The sequence below is a fragment of the Chanodichthys erythropterus genome, chromosome 5 (assembly GCF_024489055.1).
Source record: "Chanodichthys erythropterus isolate Z2021 chromosome 5, ASM2448905v1, whole genome shotgun sequence".
NCBI classification, from domain to species: domain Eukaryota; kingdom Metazoa; phylum Chordata; class Actinopteri; order Cypriniformes; family Xenocyprididae; genus Chanodichthys; species Chanodichthys erythropterus.
The window spans coordinates 19,312,217-19,332,228 of NC_090225.1; the positions used below are offsets into that span (position 1 = coordinate 19,312,217).

The window sequence follows — 20,012 nt, forward strand, 5'->3', positions numbered from 1 at the left end:
TACAAGTGTACACAAATGCAGTGTTTAGTTTTTCTCTTTGTGCTACTTCTCCAGGAAATGGGAACCACCTTAAGTAATGTTCCTTGTTCCCAGGATGCCTCCCACTGTGTAACATGGGCACTCCAGCCAGAAGCCACTGACTTCATGTGTTAGTCTCAATAACATGAGCTTTTATAGCTTGTGGGAACTGGCTCAGTGCAAGGGTCACTCAAAGAACAATAAGAAATGCTCATTGTGAACATAAGGGAAACACCACAACATTTTTCTCAAGCAATAAAACAATGATAATGAAATAATGAGATAATAAAAAGAAACACCATGGGATTGCATTGTGATAGAATAGGTTCATGAGCATCAATTTTAAATATAATGATAATGGCAAACTGACTTTTAACATTGTCCTATGTCTGCTGGATTTTATTGTGTCATGAATTAAATATTTTATAGGCGAGTATAAAACATGACACTGTGTTAGCAAAACAAAGATGATACTCATGACCAAACGAACTGTTTTGCGGTGTGTACTTTGATCTTAACGCCTTTATTCTTATTATTTATTCTCAGGTTAGGTAAAATAAATACAAATAAATACTATAAATCAATTTCGGTAGGCAGTTTTTGTATTCAGTTCAATTTCTTTTTATAATAAACAAAAATGTAAAGGCAAATTATTCATTATTAAAGTATAAAATACAATAATCACACTTTGAATCTCTGGTCTTCGGGTTTCTTGTCCTCAGCTCCGGGCTTCTAGGTATCGGGGGTACTGACATACCGGTATCCGAAGAGGCAATCAACTCATCAGTCTTTTATACTCCTGTTGTTTACCGCGAAAGTTAGCTTCTAATCTTCTTGATTTGAAGCAAGTTGTAACTTTCCCAAGATCCTTCTCAAGGCCTCGCAGGTGCAAGCTCTGTATGCCTCTTCCTGTCATTGAACTCCAGTAAACTTAACCAAGATGGCTGATGCCCTTTTAACCACAGTAGAACCACAGTTCTTTGTGTCCTTGAACACACGCACACACATATAAACGCACAGTCCAGTTTCGCTTCTCCTTCTCATGGGTAGGCACGCACATACATAATTGACAATTACTGTACATCTCTGTCCGTACAGTATAAGGCATTTCTTTGAAACAAACAAAAATAAATAACAACATTGTAAGCAATGCATTATATTCAATACATCGGCTACATAAGGGTAGCAAAAAAGGCATCTAAAATAAACAAGGAGGCAGGGTAATTGCATTTCATTGATATTGTACAACAGAACAATTCGTCATATATTAGTTTTATTTGAAAATGTATAAAAGGTAACATTGTTACTGTACAAACTTCTCAGGCGTGTATATAATGTAACATACAATGACAAAAAATGTCTTTTAATGTCATGGAGCATAAATTCATCATAAAATATCATTCTAGGTAATTTGTAAGTAACACCTGAGAATTGTGGGTAAAAGTACTTACAGTTGCTAATTACTAAATACCAGTAGATTATACTTTTCTTATACTAGTTATTGCGCTGACGTCTTCAACATAAATGAAAAACCTAAAACTATCTGTGGCTCACTGCTGTTGAATGCACAACAGAGAAGGTGCCTCTGCACTAAACCATCAGCACATTTTCTCACGCATAATTTGCACTGTCAGAGATGCCATCCAATTTCTGTAATATCATTGACCTCAGTGCTCTGTATCTGTAAAAAACGAAAGTACAACAAAGATAAAAATGAATATATTGGGGTTTTTGTTCTTAAGGGAACAAAGAATATTGTGCTTGCTTACTTTCTTGTCAGTTTTAAAATCTCTCTCTCTTCCTCCTCTTCCAATTTCTTGATGAAACTGTCCAAAACTGGCATTTCAAACTTAATATACTGTGCAACCTGAAAGACAATGCATTAATGTATTAACCACTGAAATATAAGCAATGAATGTTCTGAATATTAACAAAAATAGCACAGAGAACTTGCACATACACTACTGTTCAAAATTTTTGAAAGAAGTCTCTTATGCTTACCAAGACTGCATTTATTTGGTCAAAAACACATTAAAATGTTGTGAAATATTATTACAATTTAAAATAGCTGATTTATATTTGAATATATTTTAAAATGTCATTTATTCCGTGTTGGCAAACATTAATTTTCAGCATCATTAAGTGTCTTAAGTGTCACATCCTTCAGAAATCATTCTATTATGCTAAGAAAACTTTCTTATTACTATCAGTTTTGTACTGATTAATGTTTTTGTGGAAACCATGATACATTTTTTCAGGATACTTTGATGAATAGAAAGTTTAGAAGAACAGCATTTATTTGAAATAAAAATCTTTTGTAACATTATAAATATCTTTACTGTCATTTTTAATCAATTTAATGCACATTTGTTGTATAAATGTAATAATTTCTTAAAAAAAAAGAAAAAAGAAAAGCATATGATCCTCAAACTTTTGAACTATAGTGTATAAATATGCAGTCGAAATATTTGTACCATTGTTAGTCTACTTGGTAGGATCCTAAAATTAGACTTGATATCTGGAAGTGACATTATTGTTTACTGTATCTATATTTGAACAACAGAATAGTTTGCCAGGGGAATCACGTTCTGAATGACCTATTCTGAACTTTGAAATACTCACAAAAATACTCACATCGTACGTAATCTCTTCACCAAGGTCCTTTTCCATAATAAACATTCTGGCAATTTTTTCACATGGACCATGCAGCAGGCGAGATACCAAAGGGTATTCTGTGTCCTTAAGTTTTGTTCTCTCTGGGGACAAAAGATGAGGAATCCGCAAATTCAGTCGACTCTTGCAGAAACTAAACACTGTAAACTTAAGAATGACAAGCCTCACCCCCTGACGCATGGACTAGGTATAGGGCAAACTCATCTGCCTTATTCTCAACCTGTAAAGAAGTACAAAACAGAGAAGTAATGAGTAGTAAAGATCATCATATTCAACTGAATCAGGGAAAACTTACCCGAAACTTAGTAAGAAGCAGGTTAAGAACTTGATGTGTTGTTAAAGTGCTGTTCACTCGCACATTAGTCACTGAACCATACGATGGAGTGAAAACTGATGTCTGTAAAGAAAGGAGATCAAGTTCAGCAATAAGTGATTGTAAATGTTTGATCTTTCATAAATGATGTGGTACAAGTTTAGTGTAAAATTTGGCAAATAACATTTGGAGAAAAAAAAAAATAGGCCACGATTAAATTCATATAATGTACTGTACAATATACAATTAAGTTATGAAAGGTAATATAGTCCTTGTATGCTGTGCCATTTGATTAGCATAAGGCAATAAAATGACTGGCAGCTATAGAACGTTTTTAAATATGTGTTTTTGTTTCCGAATATAATCATTAAATTTATCAACAGTGGCTGTAAAGACATTTATAATATATATATATAGAAAGCAGTTAATTAAGAAACTGTTTTCAACATTGATAATAATAAGAAATGTTCTTTAGCATTAAATCAGCATATTAGAATGATTTCTGAAGGTTCATGTGACATCTCCACATCTGCAAAGGGACCAGGCCAACTTATACGACCTTCGAGGACCATTTATGAGAGTGGCAGATGACAACAGATAATAAAAGCACATGGTGCAGCCAAAGGGAAGGCCTGCACAGGAAAACACTGCCTCTCAACAGCTGCATCCATCTCACAATACTGATGTACAGCATAAACACTTAGACGACGGACACTTCCCTTTACAGATGCTGCTGTGGCACTTTATGAGAGCACCAGGCCCCTTGCCAGGCACAATGAATGTTATCTTTCAGTGAGCTCTATTGTACTATTGTCCTGAGCTTGGAGCATGGAAGACTTCCAGCTCATCTCTGTCTTCTGCCTGAGAGGCTGCCCTAGTGTTCTCTGGGTGAAAGCTTTATGGATAGTCACAGTTCAAGTTTAACAGTGCTTATTAAGAATAATAAAATACTTTGTGGTTGTAGAAATGGCCATTGATGGAGAAGCGGTGTCTTTTTATTCTCTGTGAATCGGCAGAGTTGTGGATTTTAGATCTTCTTTGGATATTCACATAGCTGGCATCACTTCTCGTTCTCAGCAGTTGAGGGATGTCCTCCTCAGCACCATCCACACCTGCAGCAGAACAGCATTCAGAGACATGAGTAGGCTAAAAGCATTTAGATGAGACATTCAAAGATGAGCTCTTTACTAGAGCCCTTCATGTCAGAAAAATGTTGGGAACATCCAATTATGCATTTAGTTCAGTTAAGAAAAATAATCTATAACAACCTTCAATATTAAAAAGAGCATTTAAAGGTTTTCCTACTTTTGTGTGGAGAGGTCCGGATGTTTTTCATACTCACTGGGTACAGGTGTGGCACTGATTTTGTTGTTGTTGGGCTCTAAACAAAACTGGTGTGAAAAACTCTGTTCACCATTTTCATTCCTGTAAACAACCACAAAAATGTCTAATTGAACAATATGATGGCAAACTATAAGCTTTCAATGGATATGGTACAAAAAAAGCCTTCAATTACTGTTCTTATGTTGTTTTTCAGCAGTTGTTGTATGGCCATCTCAAAAATGTATGATCATCGCAAGAGATCACACTACATAATATTTTCTATTTATTTAAATGAAGTTCAGAAAATCTGCAACCACATTTTGCATACTTTAAACCCTTAATTTGTGTGATTTTATTATCCAGCATTAAGCAGTATTAATTTTACATTAACATTTGATGTTAAGCTACTTTTCATGTTGATTTTACTTTTTTTTTTTTTTTTTTGATTTTTTGAAGATTTTTGTCTTTTTGTATAATATTCATGGAAAGTGTTCAATAATAACTTTATTTATATTTATATTTATTTACTTTAAATTAGGAATTTTCTATTAAAACTGGAATATTTCATTGGAAATTCTGATTGATTTATCTGTGGTAGCTATAATATTATATAATAATGTTAACTGATTTGACTAATGTGATCAAGATGACAATCTTCTTATGTTCACGTGCTGAATCTTTTTGCTTCCAGCATCAAATCAAGGTCACCACAGCTTTGGATATTATATTTGTGAGCTGATTAAAATTTCCATAATACAGATGAGTGCTGCACGTGAGCCCAAGTTAATAGCTAGTTCCTCTGTCTGTGAAAGACAATGGCAGCTTTCACCCAGTTTCACTCATGTGCCAGAATATTCCTTTCTAACAATGACCACAGGTCATCAATGCTTACAGAGTTACAGCTATGATAGAAAGTGCATTAAACCTCAATGAAAAGTATTTTTTTGGGGATTTTAGGAAAAGTGCAAGGCATTATTTATGATAAAATCTACAATGTAAAAAATGATTGTGATTTTAACGATAAAAGACTAAAAATACTACAGTGAAAAGGTGGTTTACAGAAAGTTTCCATACTACTGTATATACGGTGAATATTCCTCTGAAATAGTTCTAACCTTACATTTAGTGTAATTTTACAGTGAAATACCATTCAATTTACAGTTTTTGTAAGTGAAAAATAAGTCATTGTATCATTTACAGTGAAATTACCGTAACCTTACAGTAAATTGAAGTTCCCATAATTCCCTTCATGACACTTCACATTTGATGTATTTTTGTTGAAATAACTCTGTTTCTTCTTAGTTTTTTCTAATCAGTTATGTACATTAGGGTTTTATGTTACATCTAATGTTGCAAAATTAATGTTTATTGCATTTTTAAAATGTCATGTGTGTTACCATGATGGTGTTTAGTGTTTGTATGAATGACACTGTGTGCACCTTTTATATATTAGTATTGTCCTTCTCAACTTGTGGAAAAGCTTGATGAGCTTTGATTCATCATGTGACTCTCATCACCACTGTGTTTGGTGGTTGTCAGTGTATTACAAAGATACAAAACAGATATTAGTACTTCAATACGTTGGTAAATTAACATTATATCAGTTAATGAAATATATTTTTTTACTGTAAATTTAAATTAAATCTGTAAAACCTAAAATGTTGCTACCGTATTTTTTACCATAAATTTCTGGCAACCACAGCAGCCGGGGTTTTTTTACTGTAAATTTAATGGAATTTTTTTTACAGTGTGCAAAATAAACAGTTATTAAAATATAAACCTTCAAATTATACGGTTTTAAACTGTAAAATACCTAAAATGTTGCTACCATATTTTTACAGTAAAATTCTGGCAACCACAGCTGCCATTTTTTTTGCGTAAATTTTACAGGATTTTTTTTTTTTTTTACAGTGTAAGCTGACTGTGAAAGAAAGGAGCAGCCATTTAACATACAAAAAAGGGTTTACATCCATGACATAACCTATAAATTGAGACATCTACGATTGAAATAATGAAACGAACAGATGGAGTTACGACCTAATGAAAGAAAGGGGACATCTGGGTGTGGTGTAGCAGCAGGATTCAGGCTGTTCCACCCACCTGCTGGACTCTGAGCACTCCTCCCTCCACACACCCGTGCAGGCATAGCGAAAACGCTCGTTGTCGTCGTGCATTTGGAGTCTGATTGGCCTTTTCAAGCCCCAGGAGATGTTGAGTAAACCCTCCACAATCAGCTCGCCCTCTTCCTGCAAGTAATAATAATAATCATCATTTACCCTTTTGTCAGAGGGAGGAAATCCTGCTGGCTCATGTCTCAGCTCAGTTTCAAGTGTACGTGCTGAAGAGGCAGTTGCAAACCGCAGAAATTCAATTGAAGACGGTGAAGTTATGGAAAGTCACTTTGGGAGGAGTACAATACAGCACACGTACAAGATGTATTATTTTCGAGTGTGACTCTGAACAATGATGTGCGTTCAATTCAGTAATCTTAACTATCAGTTAATTCAATAGCAAAAAGTGCAAAATACAGGTTTCATTCACCCTCAGAAGTGTTGAATGAAAATTGTTACAGTGCTGTAATACAGGCTACAATGAGCACTTTAGGAAACTGACTTCAAATTGACATGACATATGACAGACTACAGATCGAATACTTCAAATAACTGAAAACAGGAAATTTTAGGCAAGACTTTATTTTAAGGTGACATAATTACATGATACTACATGTGTACTTACTATAGTAATTACAGTAAATTATGCATAATTACAAGTAACTAACCCTAAACCAAACCCTAACCGTAAGTACATGTAGTTAATATTACTCAGTACTTATTTAAGTATATAACTATGCCACCTTAAAATAAAGTGTATCCAAATTTAATTAAATATTACAATTTAAAATAACTGTTTTCTAACAAAGCTGAATTTCATTATTTCAGTCTTCAGTGTCAAATGATCCTTCAGAAAGCATTCTAATATACTAATTTGGTGCTCAAGAAACTTTATTATTATTTTTTTGTGGAAACCATAATATATTTTTCTTTGATAAATAATTGTGATATCTTTTGTAAATATAAAGTACAACAGAACAGCATTTACTTGAAATAGACATTTTTTGCAACATTATAAATGTTAAATGAATGCATCCCTAATGAATGAAAGTATACATTTCTTAAAAACATTAGGAATAGGTTAGGAATAAGGAGACTGGAATTGAAAGTTATTTGTAATCAGTTGGATAAAATAATAGACAGCAAGTGATGTCTGGCCAAGGAAAATGTATGTCTTCTTATTAAAAACTAGATAGATAGATAGATAGATAGATAGATAGATAGATAGATAGATAGATAGATAGATAGATAGATAGATAGATAGATAGATAGATAGATAGATAGATAGATAGATAGATAGATAGATAGAATGCAGATCTTTCAGGCAGAAACGTGCCACTTAAGCACAGTCTTAATACTATCAAGTCCTAAGTCAACAAAGTAGATAAGTCTCTTCCGTTCACATACAAAGAACAATATCGTCTGACTAATTCATTTGACGGAGCTAAATATACCACACTGATTAAACCACAAGATTTAGGACAGCTGCTTAATATAGCTGTTTGTAGCAGATGCATGTGACACTGTCACAACCTTCTATTTATGTACGTTTAAAGGATTTAACCTAACTTGATGAGCACCTTTCTTAGCTCTACTGAATATCTTTGCTTTTAGCTTAAGGGTGAATATGAGGTGAGAAAACAAACGTTGCAGTTCACGTCTGATATTATTACCATAGCTGCATTTCACTTTAAAAACCCACAGTGACACTTTAATTCAGCAGACCACAAAACCACCATGTTAAATCAAACTCCTTTATGGTGATATTTACATAATTATATTATGTAGCTGGTGCCTACATCTCATTTCAATCCTAGGTTATTTACTTTCTGAATTCACAGAAAACAATGTTTAATTCTCAGTTGTTCATCTTTAACAGCAGATTCTTTGACTCTTTAATTATATAATCATTCAACGCAGTTACAAAGCAAGGTCAAAGCTGCAGCCCACCAGACTTTATCCCACTGGATCTCGGCTCTTCAACAAAAACCTGTGACCAAAATACAAAGCTGTAATGGTGTTGGCAGCTGTTGTAATTTTGAGTGAGTGTAGTCAAGTGTCATGTAGGTGGAGGGCCGATTGCTCCCAGGGTCTCATTGTTACTGCAATGTAAACATTCAGGGCAGCTGCGGTGAGGTCCCATTGGTCAGCTTCCTCTCTACTCTCTGCTCAGCACACACACACTTCCTGTCAGGCATGCAAGGTTAGAGCTTAGCTAAATTTAGTGCCTTGGCTTATGGTCCTCAACTGCCGTGACTGTATAAAAGGGGTTGAGCTGCCTCTGAACCTGAACAAACCAAACACAGACACCACTCTGATCCTAGAAGCTTGTCCTACAGGTAAATTTGAGATATATGATTTACTGAAAGGTTTATGATCAACTAAACATTTATTGACTGTCAAATGTCATTACAGATGCAGACTGCATATATAACTAACTGTTGCTCATCTCTTTCCAGGATGAAACCCAGAAGATTACTTTTGTCTGTGGCTCCTCTACCAACAATAACAGAATCGCATGAGGACCTCTCGCAGTCCCTGGATGAATATGTGAACTCTATTAAAGAACTGGCCCAGCCTGCTTGCGGCCCTTTGAGGATATCCAGGACTCACAGGCGTAAACCCGTGGGGAAACATGCGGGCTCTACCACAACGCCGCGCAGCGCTTCCCGGGCTCTGCAGCCCCGTCGCGCTTCCCTCGGCCTGGACGAGGTCACGCTGAGGTTTAGCAGTCAGGTGGCCTGCGGTGCTAAAGATCCACTGGACTGGTTGTTTGCACAGACACACTTACAGTCACACGGTGAAAATTTGCGCAGGACTGACAGCGCACCTGCTGCTTTGTGGTTACTCTAATGCGCCAATGTGAAATGACGTAAGGATAACTCTGAACGTTTGATGGATGAACGCAATGGAGGATCTCATGAATTGAACTTCTTAATTTATTGTCTGAACAGACTTTTTGTACAAAGATGCTAATGTTTACACCCTGTCAAAGTCATGGTTTTCTACATTCTATGCTTTTTAAATAAATGTAAAAAGTATATTGACTTCAAGAACGTTAATGTTTTCCCTATCTATCTATCTATCTATCTATCTATCTATCTATCTATCTATCTATCTATCTATCTATCTATCTATCTATCTATCTATCTATCTATCTATCTATCTATCTATCTATCTATCTATCTATCTATCTATGTGTGTGTGTTTAAAACTGATGAAATGCTAATATGACCAGAGACAATCATGTGTAATGAGCAAATGCAACATGAATAATAATAGATACTAATTTCATCTATAATTCATTCCTTCATTTTCACAGATCAGCAGCTTCCCACAGTATTATCCCTTAGCAAAATATGCAAATAAAACAAGGCCAGGGGCTAAAACACAAAAGTAATTCTCTTTGCGGTTGGAACCACGCAAGCAAGAGATGGCAAGTCCAGTTATGAAGCGACCTCTGTTGGCTGCATGTAATTTTTCCTTTTACAGCAACTGTCTGAAGAGAACCAACAGAGGGCGCTCAATGAACCTTCTGATTCCTGCAGACAGAGAAAACATCTTTTCTCGTATCATGAATCAGAAAAATATAATGTGTAATGCAGAAAGGAAGATTTTAGTTTCATTTTAATAGCGTTTTAGTGGCTTCTAGTGTTTTCCAAACATTTCCATCGCAATGGTAGGCCCATCTCACATGAAAAAACTTAGTACAGAAAGTACAAAAAAAAAAAAAAAAAAAATTCGAAAATGTGTGTACATTAGAGTATTTTTCTGTTCAAATGTTGTTTAATAGAAATTGCTGTCAAAAGAGTAATATTTATTCTTGCGCTTGATATCTAGTCTACTAAAAGAGGAAAAAAATACAATAAAAATAATTATTTCAAAGACTCTTTCAGACTTGGCAATTTGCAGTTTTTAAAGATTAGTTTTTCTGTAGTATATGTGTACACGTAAGTGTACTCAGATTACTGAAAGTTGCCTAAAAATGACGTTTTTTTCCCCCTGAGCAAACAGATGTGGGTGGTCGCTGGGTTCTGCTGAGTTTAATCTCATAATCAAAGACTAAACAAACAGCAAGAAGAAATGTGACTGGAATGTGATCTTACACTAAAGTGCATCTACTAAAGTTAACCTCTAGATGGAGCCATTTATGAACAGTAGGTTAGGCTGGTAAAAATAACAAAGACAAATTTATCTCGTGGCAGTTACTCAGCTAGCTGGACCAACCTGACTGTTTGCAGAAGATGTTAGGCTAAAGTTGGCAGAAAAGGAGAAAAGTAATTTATCATGTCCTCAAAAATATATAGAACACTCTTAAATAATCTTTATTTTATATGTTGTATTTTTTCACAATACACAGCTCATTTTGAATGACCATGAATGGAGAGAAGTGCTTTTTGGGTCCAGATGGTGTTTTACTTATTATTATTTTTTTAAAACCATTAGTTGCCATGCAGGTTTAACAAGAGAATCTCACAAAAACATGTCTTAGAGGGCTTTTTGAACAAGAAAAAAAAATGTAGGACGGGTCGGGACTTGATTTTGTCCACCAGGAATTGATTGGATCGTTGATGGTTGTGGTTTGCTATTGCTGTTTACTCATGTAAGTGGCAGTTAAACAGGTGGTGGGGGTATTTTGATTAAAGATGAGCACATGGGCACTTGAATTAAAAGAAATTATGTGCACAGATAAATCATTTACAGTTGCAAGAAAAAGTATGTGAACCACTTGCAGAATCTGTGAAAATGTGCAAAATTTTAACAAAATAAGAGAGATCATACAAAATGCATGTTATTTTTTATTTAGTACTGTCCTGAGTAAGATATTTTACATAAAAGATGTTTACATATAATCCACAAGACAAAAAATAGCTGAATTTATTAAAATGACCCAGTTAAAAAGTTTGTGAAGCATTGATACTTAATACTGTGTGTGGTTACCTGATGATCTGTGACTGTTTTTTTGTTTTGTGATGGTTGTTTATGAGTCTCTTGTTTGTCCTGAGCAGTTAAACTGAGCTCTGTTCTTCGGAAAAAAATCTCCAGGTCCCAAAAATTCTTCGGTGTTCCACCACCTTTTTCATATTTGAACCCTTTCCAGCAATGACTGAATCATTTTGAGATCTATTTTTTTCACATGGAGGGCAACTGAGGGACTCAAACACAACTATTAAAAAAGGTTCAAACATTCACTGATGCTCCAGAAGGAAACACAAAGCATCAAGAGTCAGGGGTGAAAACTTTTGAACAGGATGAAGAGGTCCACATTTTTCTTATTTCGCTTGAATATCATTTTTTTTTTTTTTTCAGTTAGTACAGCCCTTCGGAAGCAACAAAAGATACTTGCATGTTTCCCAGAAGACAAATTAAATACAATTTACTTTGATCTTCAAATTCCAAAGAAAAAAACATGATGCATTAATAGATGGGGGGTGAAAACCCCCAACTATTAATGCATCGTGTTTTTTGTTTTTTTTCCTGAAGCATCAGTGAATGTTTGAACCTTTTTTAAAAGTTGTGTTTGAGTCCCTCAGTTGTCCTTAGTGTGAAAAGATGAATCTCGGAATCATTCAGTCACTGCTGGAAAGGGTTCAAATATGCAAAAGAGGCTGGAAAAATGAAGAATCTGCAGGACCTGGAGGATTTTTCTGAAGAACAGAGCTCAGTTTAACTGTTTAGGTCAAACAAGGGACTCATGAACACCCATCACAAAAACAACCGTAGATCATCCAGGTAACCACACACAGTATTAAAAATCAATGGTTCATATACTTATGAATGGGGTTATTTTTTTTGTCTTGTCGATTATATGTAAACATTTTTTATGTAAAATATCTTACTCAGGACAGTACTAAATAAAAAATAACATGTATTTTGTATTATCTCCATTATTTTGTTAAAAATTATTAAGTTTCACAGATTCTGCAAGCGGTTCACATACTTCTTCTTGCAACTGTATAATAAATACTGCAAAATTCAATTAAAAACATTCTTTGCAGATTAATGCTGCTTAACTGGGTTAATTTTGTTCTCCACATTAAAGGGATAGTTCACCCAAAAATTTAAATTCTGTCATTAATTACTCACCCTCAAGTCGTTCCCACACCCGTAAGACTTTTGTTCATCTTCAGAACACAAATTAAATATTATGATGATTTCCGAGAGCTGTCTGACTCCTCAATAGACAGCAATTTAATTACAACTGTCAAGGTCCAGAAAGGTACTAAAACATTGTTAAAATAGTCAACGTAACTACAGTGGTTCAACCCTAGTTTTATGAAGCGAATACATTTTGTGCGAAAAAAACAAAACAAAAATAAAGGTTTTGAGGTGTCAGAGAGCTCTCAGATTTCGTCAAAATATCTTAATTTCTAAAGATGAGCATAGATCTTACAGATTTTGGACTAATCCTCTAATATTCCCATAGTGCCGGGGCTACAACCTAAAAGGTTGAGGGTTTAAGTACCGTAAACAATTAAGCTATCGTCATCGGGACCCTGGGCATGTCAGCTCCTGCTACATACATACTTTACTATAGGCTCCTGCAATCCATCAAAGTTAACTAATTTCCTTTCAGTACTCTCACTTTTCCCTTGAACCTTCAGTCTTTATCTTACGCAATGTGTCTTTATCTGTACTTATCTGTAGACTCTCTCTCTCTATACAGTTATTGCCTCACAATACCTGTGACTCAACATCATGTGATTACATTCAATACAACAAAACCTGACAATTTTTGAAACGCCCTCAAGTTAATTACACAGTGAAATCAGTACAATACTAAGGAATGTGTTAAATACTGCCTCTACACATCCATGTCTTCACATAGATCCTATACCCCATTGTCAGCTGTAAATCAGTCAATTCAACAATATTTTCAACAATAATGATTATTATAAAAAGTAACAGCAAGCTGAAGAAACGTGAGTATGAGTTCTGCATGCAGTTATTTTAGACGTTTTAGACTATTTATGTCTGTCTGAGCAGTGGAAAATCTCTTTACTTTCAGTATCATACTGGCTGAAGTTAAACTCGTTCTGAAACACAAACAACCTGTAGGGATTTCCCAGAGACTGTAACAAATCCAACAGATCATAGCAATGTGACAGCCTGTCCTATTTGCTGACAAATCAGACCAACCCTCCTATTAAAAATACTTGTTAAGTTAACTTGAGATAAAATTAGAAATAATTAGTTTTTTTTTTTTTTTTTTTTTAATCTATCTTGGTCATTCACAGACAGCAACAGATTGTAAATGATTTGTAGATAGAGTTTAATGAATAATTACATCTCTTCCCATGACCTTGCAAGGGGCCTCAGTGTGAGAACAGATAGAAGGCCTTGTTCACTAGCCACGTGTGCTCGTTCACTAGCTGCATCATGATTCATAAAAATATTCACAATTAAATTTAATCCCAATGTTGGACATAATTTAGAGCAAGCTAGAGAATTATTGGTCTTTATTAGCAATGTTATGATATATATATAACGGAAGTGATGTCTCGCGCTTTTACTTCAATGAGTGCTAGACATCACTTCCGTTGTCAGAGCGCGATCAGACCTCACTAACCGAGTGCTGAATGCAGTTGGACATAGTGGTGTATTAGAGGTAAAAAAATTATATAAATACTGTTCGGTTTCTCGCACAAACCAATCATTTTGTGTCTCAGGACATCAATGTGTCGTCACGAGCCGCAGGGTTTAATTTGGATTTGTCTGTGCATGTGTTGCCGTTGACACGCTGTGATAGGCGTCATATTCATATGGGTAAACGCAAGTCACCTGGGAGTCAGCTGATGCGAGCTTGACTGACGTGACCTGCCATAAGTGAAGCTAACGCTTGATTTCTATGCATTGATTTTGGATTTTGAGATGGGCATTGCTCTCAAAAGTGAAAAACTACAATATGTCACAAGAAAACACCAGCTGTTTACAATGGAATTTCCAGGTATGATATTTTGATTAAACTTGATATGGTTTTTTACAATCACTTTGCTACTATTTTCAGAACCTTGATGTCATTTTTCACAACTCTAGACACAAAACTCACAACCAATGATCAAAAGGCACATTTTTCAAAACTCTAACCCTTTTCTCAATTGCTTGGATACAATACACATAAAACTTAGATCATTCGTTCATTCAACAAAAATCACCTGTTCAATATGACACAACTTAACATCAAATTACTACTATTTCAAAAGGCAATTCACACATTACATTTCAAATGAGTGTCTATTCATTTCCTTACAATGATCTAACTATCAACTGATACAACTTCTCAAAATGATATGTAACTGATGCATTACTCTTAATGCATAGTTGCCTTCGGAAGCAACAAAAGATACTAGCATGTTTCCCAGAAGACAAATTAAATACAATTTACAATTAAATACAATACAACTACTTAATGCATAGTTGCATGGAAACAGAAAAACAATCTTCCATGTTTACTGTAAATCATGAACGTTTCAGGTTAACGAGATTCATTGTCACCAATTAGCGTGGAACATGAACCAATTAGTCTACAATATCCATGGATGTAGCCTAATATTTTATCATAATGCTTCATCAGACACTGTGTCTATGGCCCCAAATACTGTACCACCTTCTCAAACTGCAAAAATTATACTGTACCACCTTCTCACACTGCAAAAATTGCTGTTCTTACAGAGTTTTTGTCTTGTTTCTTGTCAAAATATCTTAAAGTTCTTAAATCAAGAAGCATTTTCTTGAAAAGTAAAAATTATTTTCTTGTTTTCAGAAAAAAAACGTACTTAATTTTGACTTATTTTTCCTGAAAACAAGAAAATAATTTTTACTTTTCAAGAAAATGCTTCATGCATTTAAGATATTTTGACTAGAAACAAGACAAAAACTCTAAGTAAGAACAGCATGTTTTGCAGTGCACTCCTGTTTTGTTTCTTACGGTACAAGCAAGTTGAGGAACACTGCATTTGATGTTTTACAGTACCGTCTTTTCTTTTCAATTTCATAGCTAATTATTTTTGCTTTGATTCAAATAAAGCTATGTTGTGATTGTACTGTAGTGTTTTTCATAAATATATTACAAACTTTGTTCAATGATTCTGTGTCTGTAGTATTCTCTCTACTACTGCAGTACTTTTACAGAGTACATGTAGTACCATAATGAAACCTGTATCAACTATTTTGTTCTACAATATTTAATGATTATACAAACAATGACACAGTTAAACTATCAGTTGCTTGTGTGTGGGTGATCTATAGTTATGTTTCAATGGTATTTCACAGTAAATTTGTATTTTGAACCAATGATTGTGCAAGTGCAAGATTTCTTTAAAGATATGAATGAACAATGCAATGTTTTGAACATTAGACAGCCTGTGTTACAAGTGATAACCGTTTTGAGTTTTGTGTCTAGAGTTGTGAAAAATGACATCAAGGTACTGAAAATAGTAGCAAAGTGATTGTAAAAAACTGTAATAAATTATAATATTATAATCTTAATATAGGCTATCTATATTACTCATATTTACAATAGGAAAATAATTTGTGATCCTACAATAAGTATTTCAGAGTAACAGAAAAATTATAATGACAACAAAATAATAATAATAATAATAATACATAATGATAGTTTGTAATGATATTATAGATCTGGGATGCAGTCAATCACGTGTCACATAGGCCGACTTAACTGGTGTTTGTGTTTCAGTAGGTTTTAAAGTTGGCATGAAATCAAAAAATTCCAGTGCTGGAAATACGTCACAGCACTGGAGAAAACATGTTTGCAAATTCTGGTTCACGGGGACTTTAAGCATAAGGATTAATTTGCTAAGAGTAACAAACAGCTGTACTGAGCACTCACTCCAATGCCCCAGATTTGAAATCCCATGATGAGACAACAGCCTTTTTATTTAGCTGTTTCAAACACTCTGACTCAACTCAAGGTCAGATTAGATCTATTAATCATCTACTAGGAAACACAATGGATATGAATCAGATCCACAGTTAGTTTCATTTTCTATGAAGATACATACCTCACGAATGCGAAGCTGAAAGTTTTTTCCCTCATGGTAGCAGTTGTACGTTTTTAGAAGGGACAAAATATCAGACCTGAAAAAGACATGAGGTGTTACATTGAGAGCTTTTATTTGGGAGGTGTGTTTCTAATGTTCAGTGTGTATCAGTGGTGGAACTGTTACTTTGCAATAACTTTCTCCTCATTCAGCCTCACATAGGAGATCTTGTCAGGATCCATGTTGGGGTTCCCTCAATAGAAAGACTTTCAGCTAGAGAAGAGCAAAACAATAGGAAAGGAAGAAAAAAGAGACAAAGTTAATAATATAGAAAAATAAGTGAGTGAATAAAAGAGAATAGGTTTACACCATGTGTCATGATCCATTAATGTCACAATGAATCTTGTCCAGGAGGACCATTAAAAGTGATCACAGGATTTAGGGGAAATCACATGGTCCTCCAGTTACCACTGTGTGCAGTCTCTTGGAAAATTTTGGAGAATCATTCATGCAGCAGTTTCGGTTTCTGTTTCAATACCAATGTGATCACATCTGACGGGGTGGGGGTGGGGGTTGGGGGGATGTGGGGGACACCATACAACTAGATAAAAAAGTTAGAAGACAAACTTTAAGTTGGCTTGAAAAAGCTGGTCCAGAAAGTTTGAAGTAGTTTTAAAAGTTTGAAAGTTTAAGTTATGATAGATAGATAGATAGATTAGTTAGTTAAGATTAGATTAGATTAGTTAAGATTTTCAACACAGTAAAAAAATAACAGCATATGGGTTTGGAATGACATTAGGGTGAGTAAATAATGACAGAATTGACATTTTTGGGTCAGCTGCATTTGTGATTGCTTATATAATGTGCACATGTTTTTGAAGATTCCTGCACCAATGGGTTTTTTTTTTTTTGGAAATCTCTCTCATTCTTATCCGTGTTACAATGGCTTGATCCTGTGGGAGTAGTGACAAGGCACAGGAATTTCCAGTAGAGGCAACAGGGAAGTCCCTCAGAGAGAGTATAAATTGATGGCAGGCCATTCAGCACTTACACACAGCAACACTCTCATCATGACGCTAATAGCTTATGCTTTGCTGGCTTTCAACCTCAGTATCCTTCTAACAGGTGAGTGTATGAGAACAGATGAACTACAGTAGATTCCCAGACCATCTAAAACAGTAACTGAGCTGGCATATTTCTATTTAGTTACATCTTATTACATCTATGCAAAACTTATTTAACTTATTTCATGCAAATATTATTTTAATTATACAGCATTCAAAAGTTTGATACAATATTTTTAAAATGTTTTTAAAAGCAGTCTCTTGTGCTCACTAAGGCTGAATTTATTTGATACAAATATATAAAAAAAATAGTAATATTGTAAAACTTTTTCACTTAACTGTACTTTAAAGAACTACTTTCTTTCTTTAATTTATTTTAAAATATAATTTAATCCTGTGATGGCAAAGTTGAATTTTCAGCAGCCATTACTTCAGTCTTCAGTGTCACATGATCCTTCACAATATTATCATAGTATTTTTAATTTTATTTATTTTTTTTATGCTGCTTAATATTTTTGTGAAAACCATGATTCTTTATCGTTTAGGATTCTTTGATGAATAGATAAAAATAGAAGAACAATATTTTATTTTAAATAGAAATCAAAATAGTTGTTACTTATAACAACTATTAAACTTGATAGAGGTATTTACTGTCACTTTTGATTAATTTAATGCTTCCTTGTTTAATGAAAATTAATTTCTTTTAAAAATAACAAAAATCTTACCAGCCCCAAACTTTTGAGTTACATCATGGCTGTTTATTAATTTGACTTTTTCTATTTTACAGTCCAAGTGGTGGAGAGTCAACATGTTCCAAAGACCTGTCAGTGTCCACAGACCAAAATAAAAGTCAGGGGACCATTTTCAAATTTCACAGTCACTCCAAAAGGACCTACCTGCTTACAGGATGAGATCATGTAAGTAGTTCACATACATTTTACTTCATAAGATTCAAAATGTATGTTCACCGTTGGGTTTACATGTTCTGTTATTCTCTGTACTTTTCATTAGAGTCATACTGCAGAGGAACAATAACTCTGTGTGTCTGAATCCGGAAGGTGGCCAAGGCAAAAGGCTTCTGGAATGTTGGCAAAGGTAAGAGAGTTTTATCACAGAATGAGTCTGTAAACTAAAGCACAGCATATCCAAACATCACTCACTCTCATCACATCTCCAAATATTATGGTGGTCTGCATGTCTTAATCAGCTTGATCCATCTATTTTTCTTTCTTTTTTTTCAAGGATGCAAAGGAATGGCAAGGACAATAAAAGATGCTTACGCCAACGGAAGCCCAGGCAAAGAAAGAGGATCCAGGCAAAACCAACGGTTACATCTTAACCTCAAATACTAAACAGATGGAGGCAGAGAACCTAAGAGATTAACAGAGAAGAATGCTGTACAAAGCCTGTGCAAAGTGCTGTGGTGCCACTGTACTTTAATATGCACTAAACAAGCCAAGGACATAAGAAAAAGCTGAAGAGGAGTGCACATGTGTATCGAGGCCACAGGAACGGCATATAATGAAGGCGTGTTGCAACAGGGACAGTAACTAAACCTTGACATATTATGCAGGGATGAGTTGAGCCCTGCTATTCAAGTCTAACGTATCATACAGTTTGAAAACGGATATTTATGTTTATTATAAATATAAGTATTCATTGATTTAAAAAAATGAAAAAATGCATTTTTACAGTTTAATATAAAAATATTTGATTTAATAATTTTTGTGTTGTTGTTTGAAAAGCATTGTATTTTGGTATCTGCAAGCATTACAATACAGTGAATATACATGTGGGATGAATTATACTGGTGAAAAATTCCTTGTATGTTATGCATACTTGCCAAATAAAAGCTGATTTGATTTGATGAACTATCACACAAAAGGAGAACTTCAATGTGTTTCTTTACTTTTTTTTTCTCTTGTTTGTTGAATACACTGCATTCCAAATTATTATGCAAGATTTCAGTACAATAAACATTCAGATTTTAGTTTTTCTAAGAGAATGTTTGTTTGTTTGTTTGTTTATTTTTGTTGTTTTAGATAACTGGTATCAATCTCAGACAAAATAATTTGCCAGGTCAATGGAAACCCTACTTAGAGGTTGTTCCACATTATTAAGCAAGTCACAGTTCTCATGCAATATGGGCAATTATTTTGTCTGAGATTGATACCAGTTTTCTAAAAAGACATAGATAAATAAACAAACAAACATTTTCTTAGAAAAACTAAAATCTGAATGTTTATTGTACTGAAATCTTACTGATATGCCACTTGCATAATAATTTGGAACGCAGTGTAAATTCTGCTATAAAATTCAACAGCTGCACAGATATAATGTTTTTGTAATATATAAAATTACATATTTAATAAACATTTATACAATTTTTTCTGCCTAATTTACTGGTTTGGATCACAAACAAAGTATCATGCCAAAGGTTTTAAGGTCAGGGTTCCCAGAGTTATTAAAAACCTAGAATTTCAGGGAAATTCTCTGGCCTAGAGAAGTT

General features: G+C 34.3%; 2 protein-coding genes across 4 annotated transcripts in view; one reads left to right on the forward strand and one right to left on the reverse strand.

Annotated features, from left to right (window-relative positions):
• The window catches only part of rassf4a (Ras association domain family member 4a), a 52,222-nt gene that overhangs the window by 16,966 nt on the left and 15,244 nt on the right, over positions 1-20,012 (reverse strand). For all 3 annotated transcript variants that reach the window (XM_067386457.1, XM_067386456.1, XM_067386455.1), the window contains 10 exons: positions 16,626-16,712; positions 16,461-16,536; positions 6,428-6,573; positions 4,347-4,429; positions 3,956-4,116; positions 2,987-3,088; positions 2,860-2,911; positions 2,653-2,774; positions 1,788-1,885; positions 704-1,699 (listed from right to left, as the gene is read on the reverse strand). In XM_067386457.1, coding sequence (XP_067242558.1) covers positions 1,630-1,699; positions 1,788-1,885; positions 2,653-2,774; positions 2,860-2,911; positions 2,987-3,088; positions 3,956-4,116; positions 4,347-4,429; positions 6,428-6,573; positions 16,461-16,536; positions 16,626-16,681 — 966 coding nt within the window. In that variant the 5' untranslated portion in view covers positions 16,682-16,712 and the 3' untranslated portion in view covers positions 704-1,629. The remainder of the gene's footprint in view (positions 1-703; positions 1,700-1,787; positions 1,886-2,652; positions 2,775-2,859; positions 2,912-2,986; positions 3,089-3,955; positions 4,117-4,346; positions 4,430-6,427; positions 6,574-16,460; positions 16,537-16,625; positions 16,713-20,012) is intronic.
• LOC137020633 (C-X-C motif chemokine 3) lies at positions 17,462-19,570 on the forward strand. The gene is made up of 4 exons (XM_067386459.1): positions 17,462-17,564; positions 18,291-18,420; positions 18,515-18,598; positions 18,746-19,570. The coding sequence occupies exons 1-4, from the start codon at positions 17,468-17,470 to the stop codon at positions 18,840-18,842; spliced, it is 408 nt and encodes a 135-aa protein (XP_067242560.1). The 5' UTR covers positions 17,462-17,467; the 3' UTR covers positions 18,843-19,570.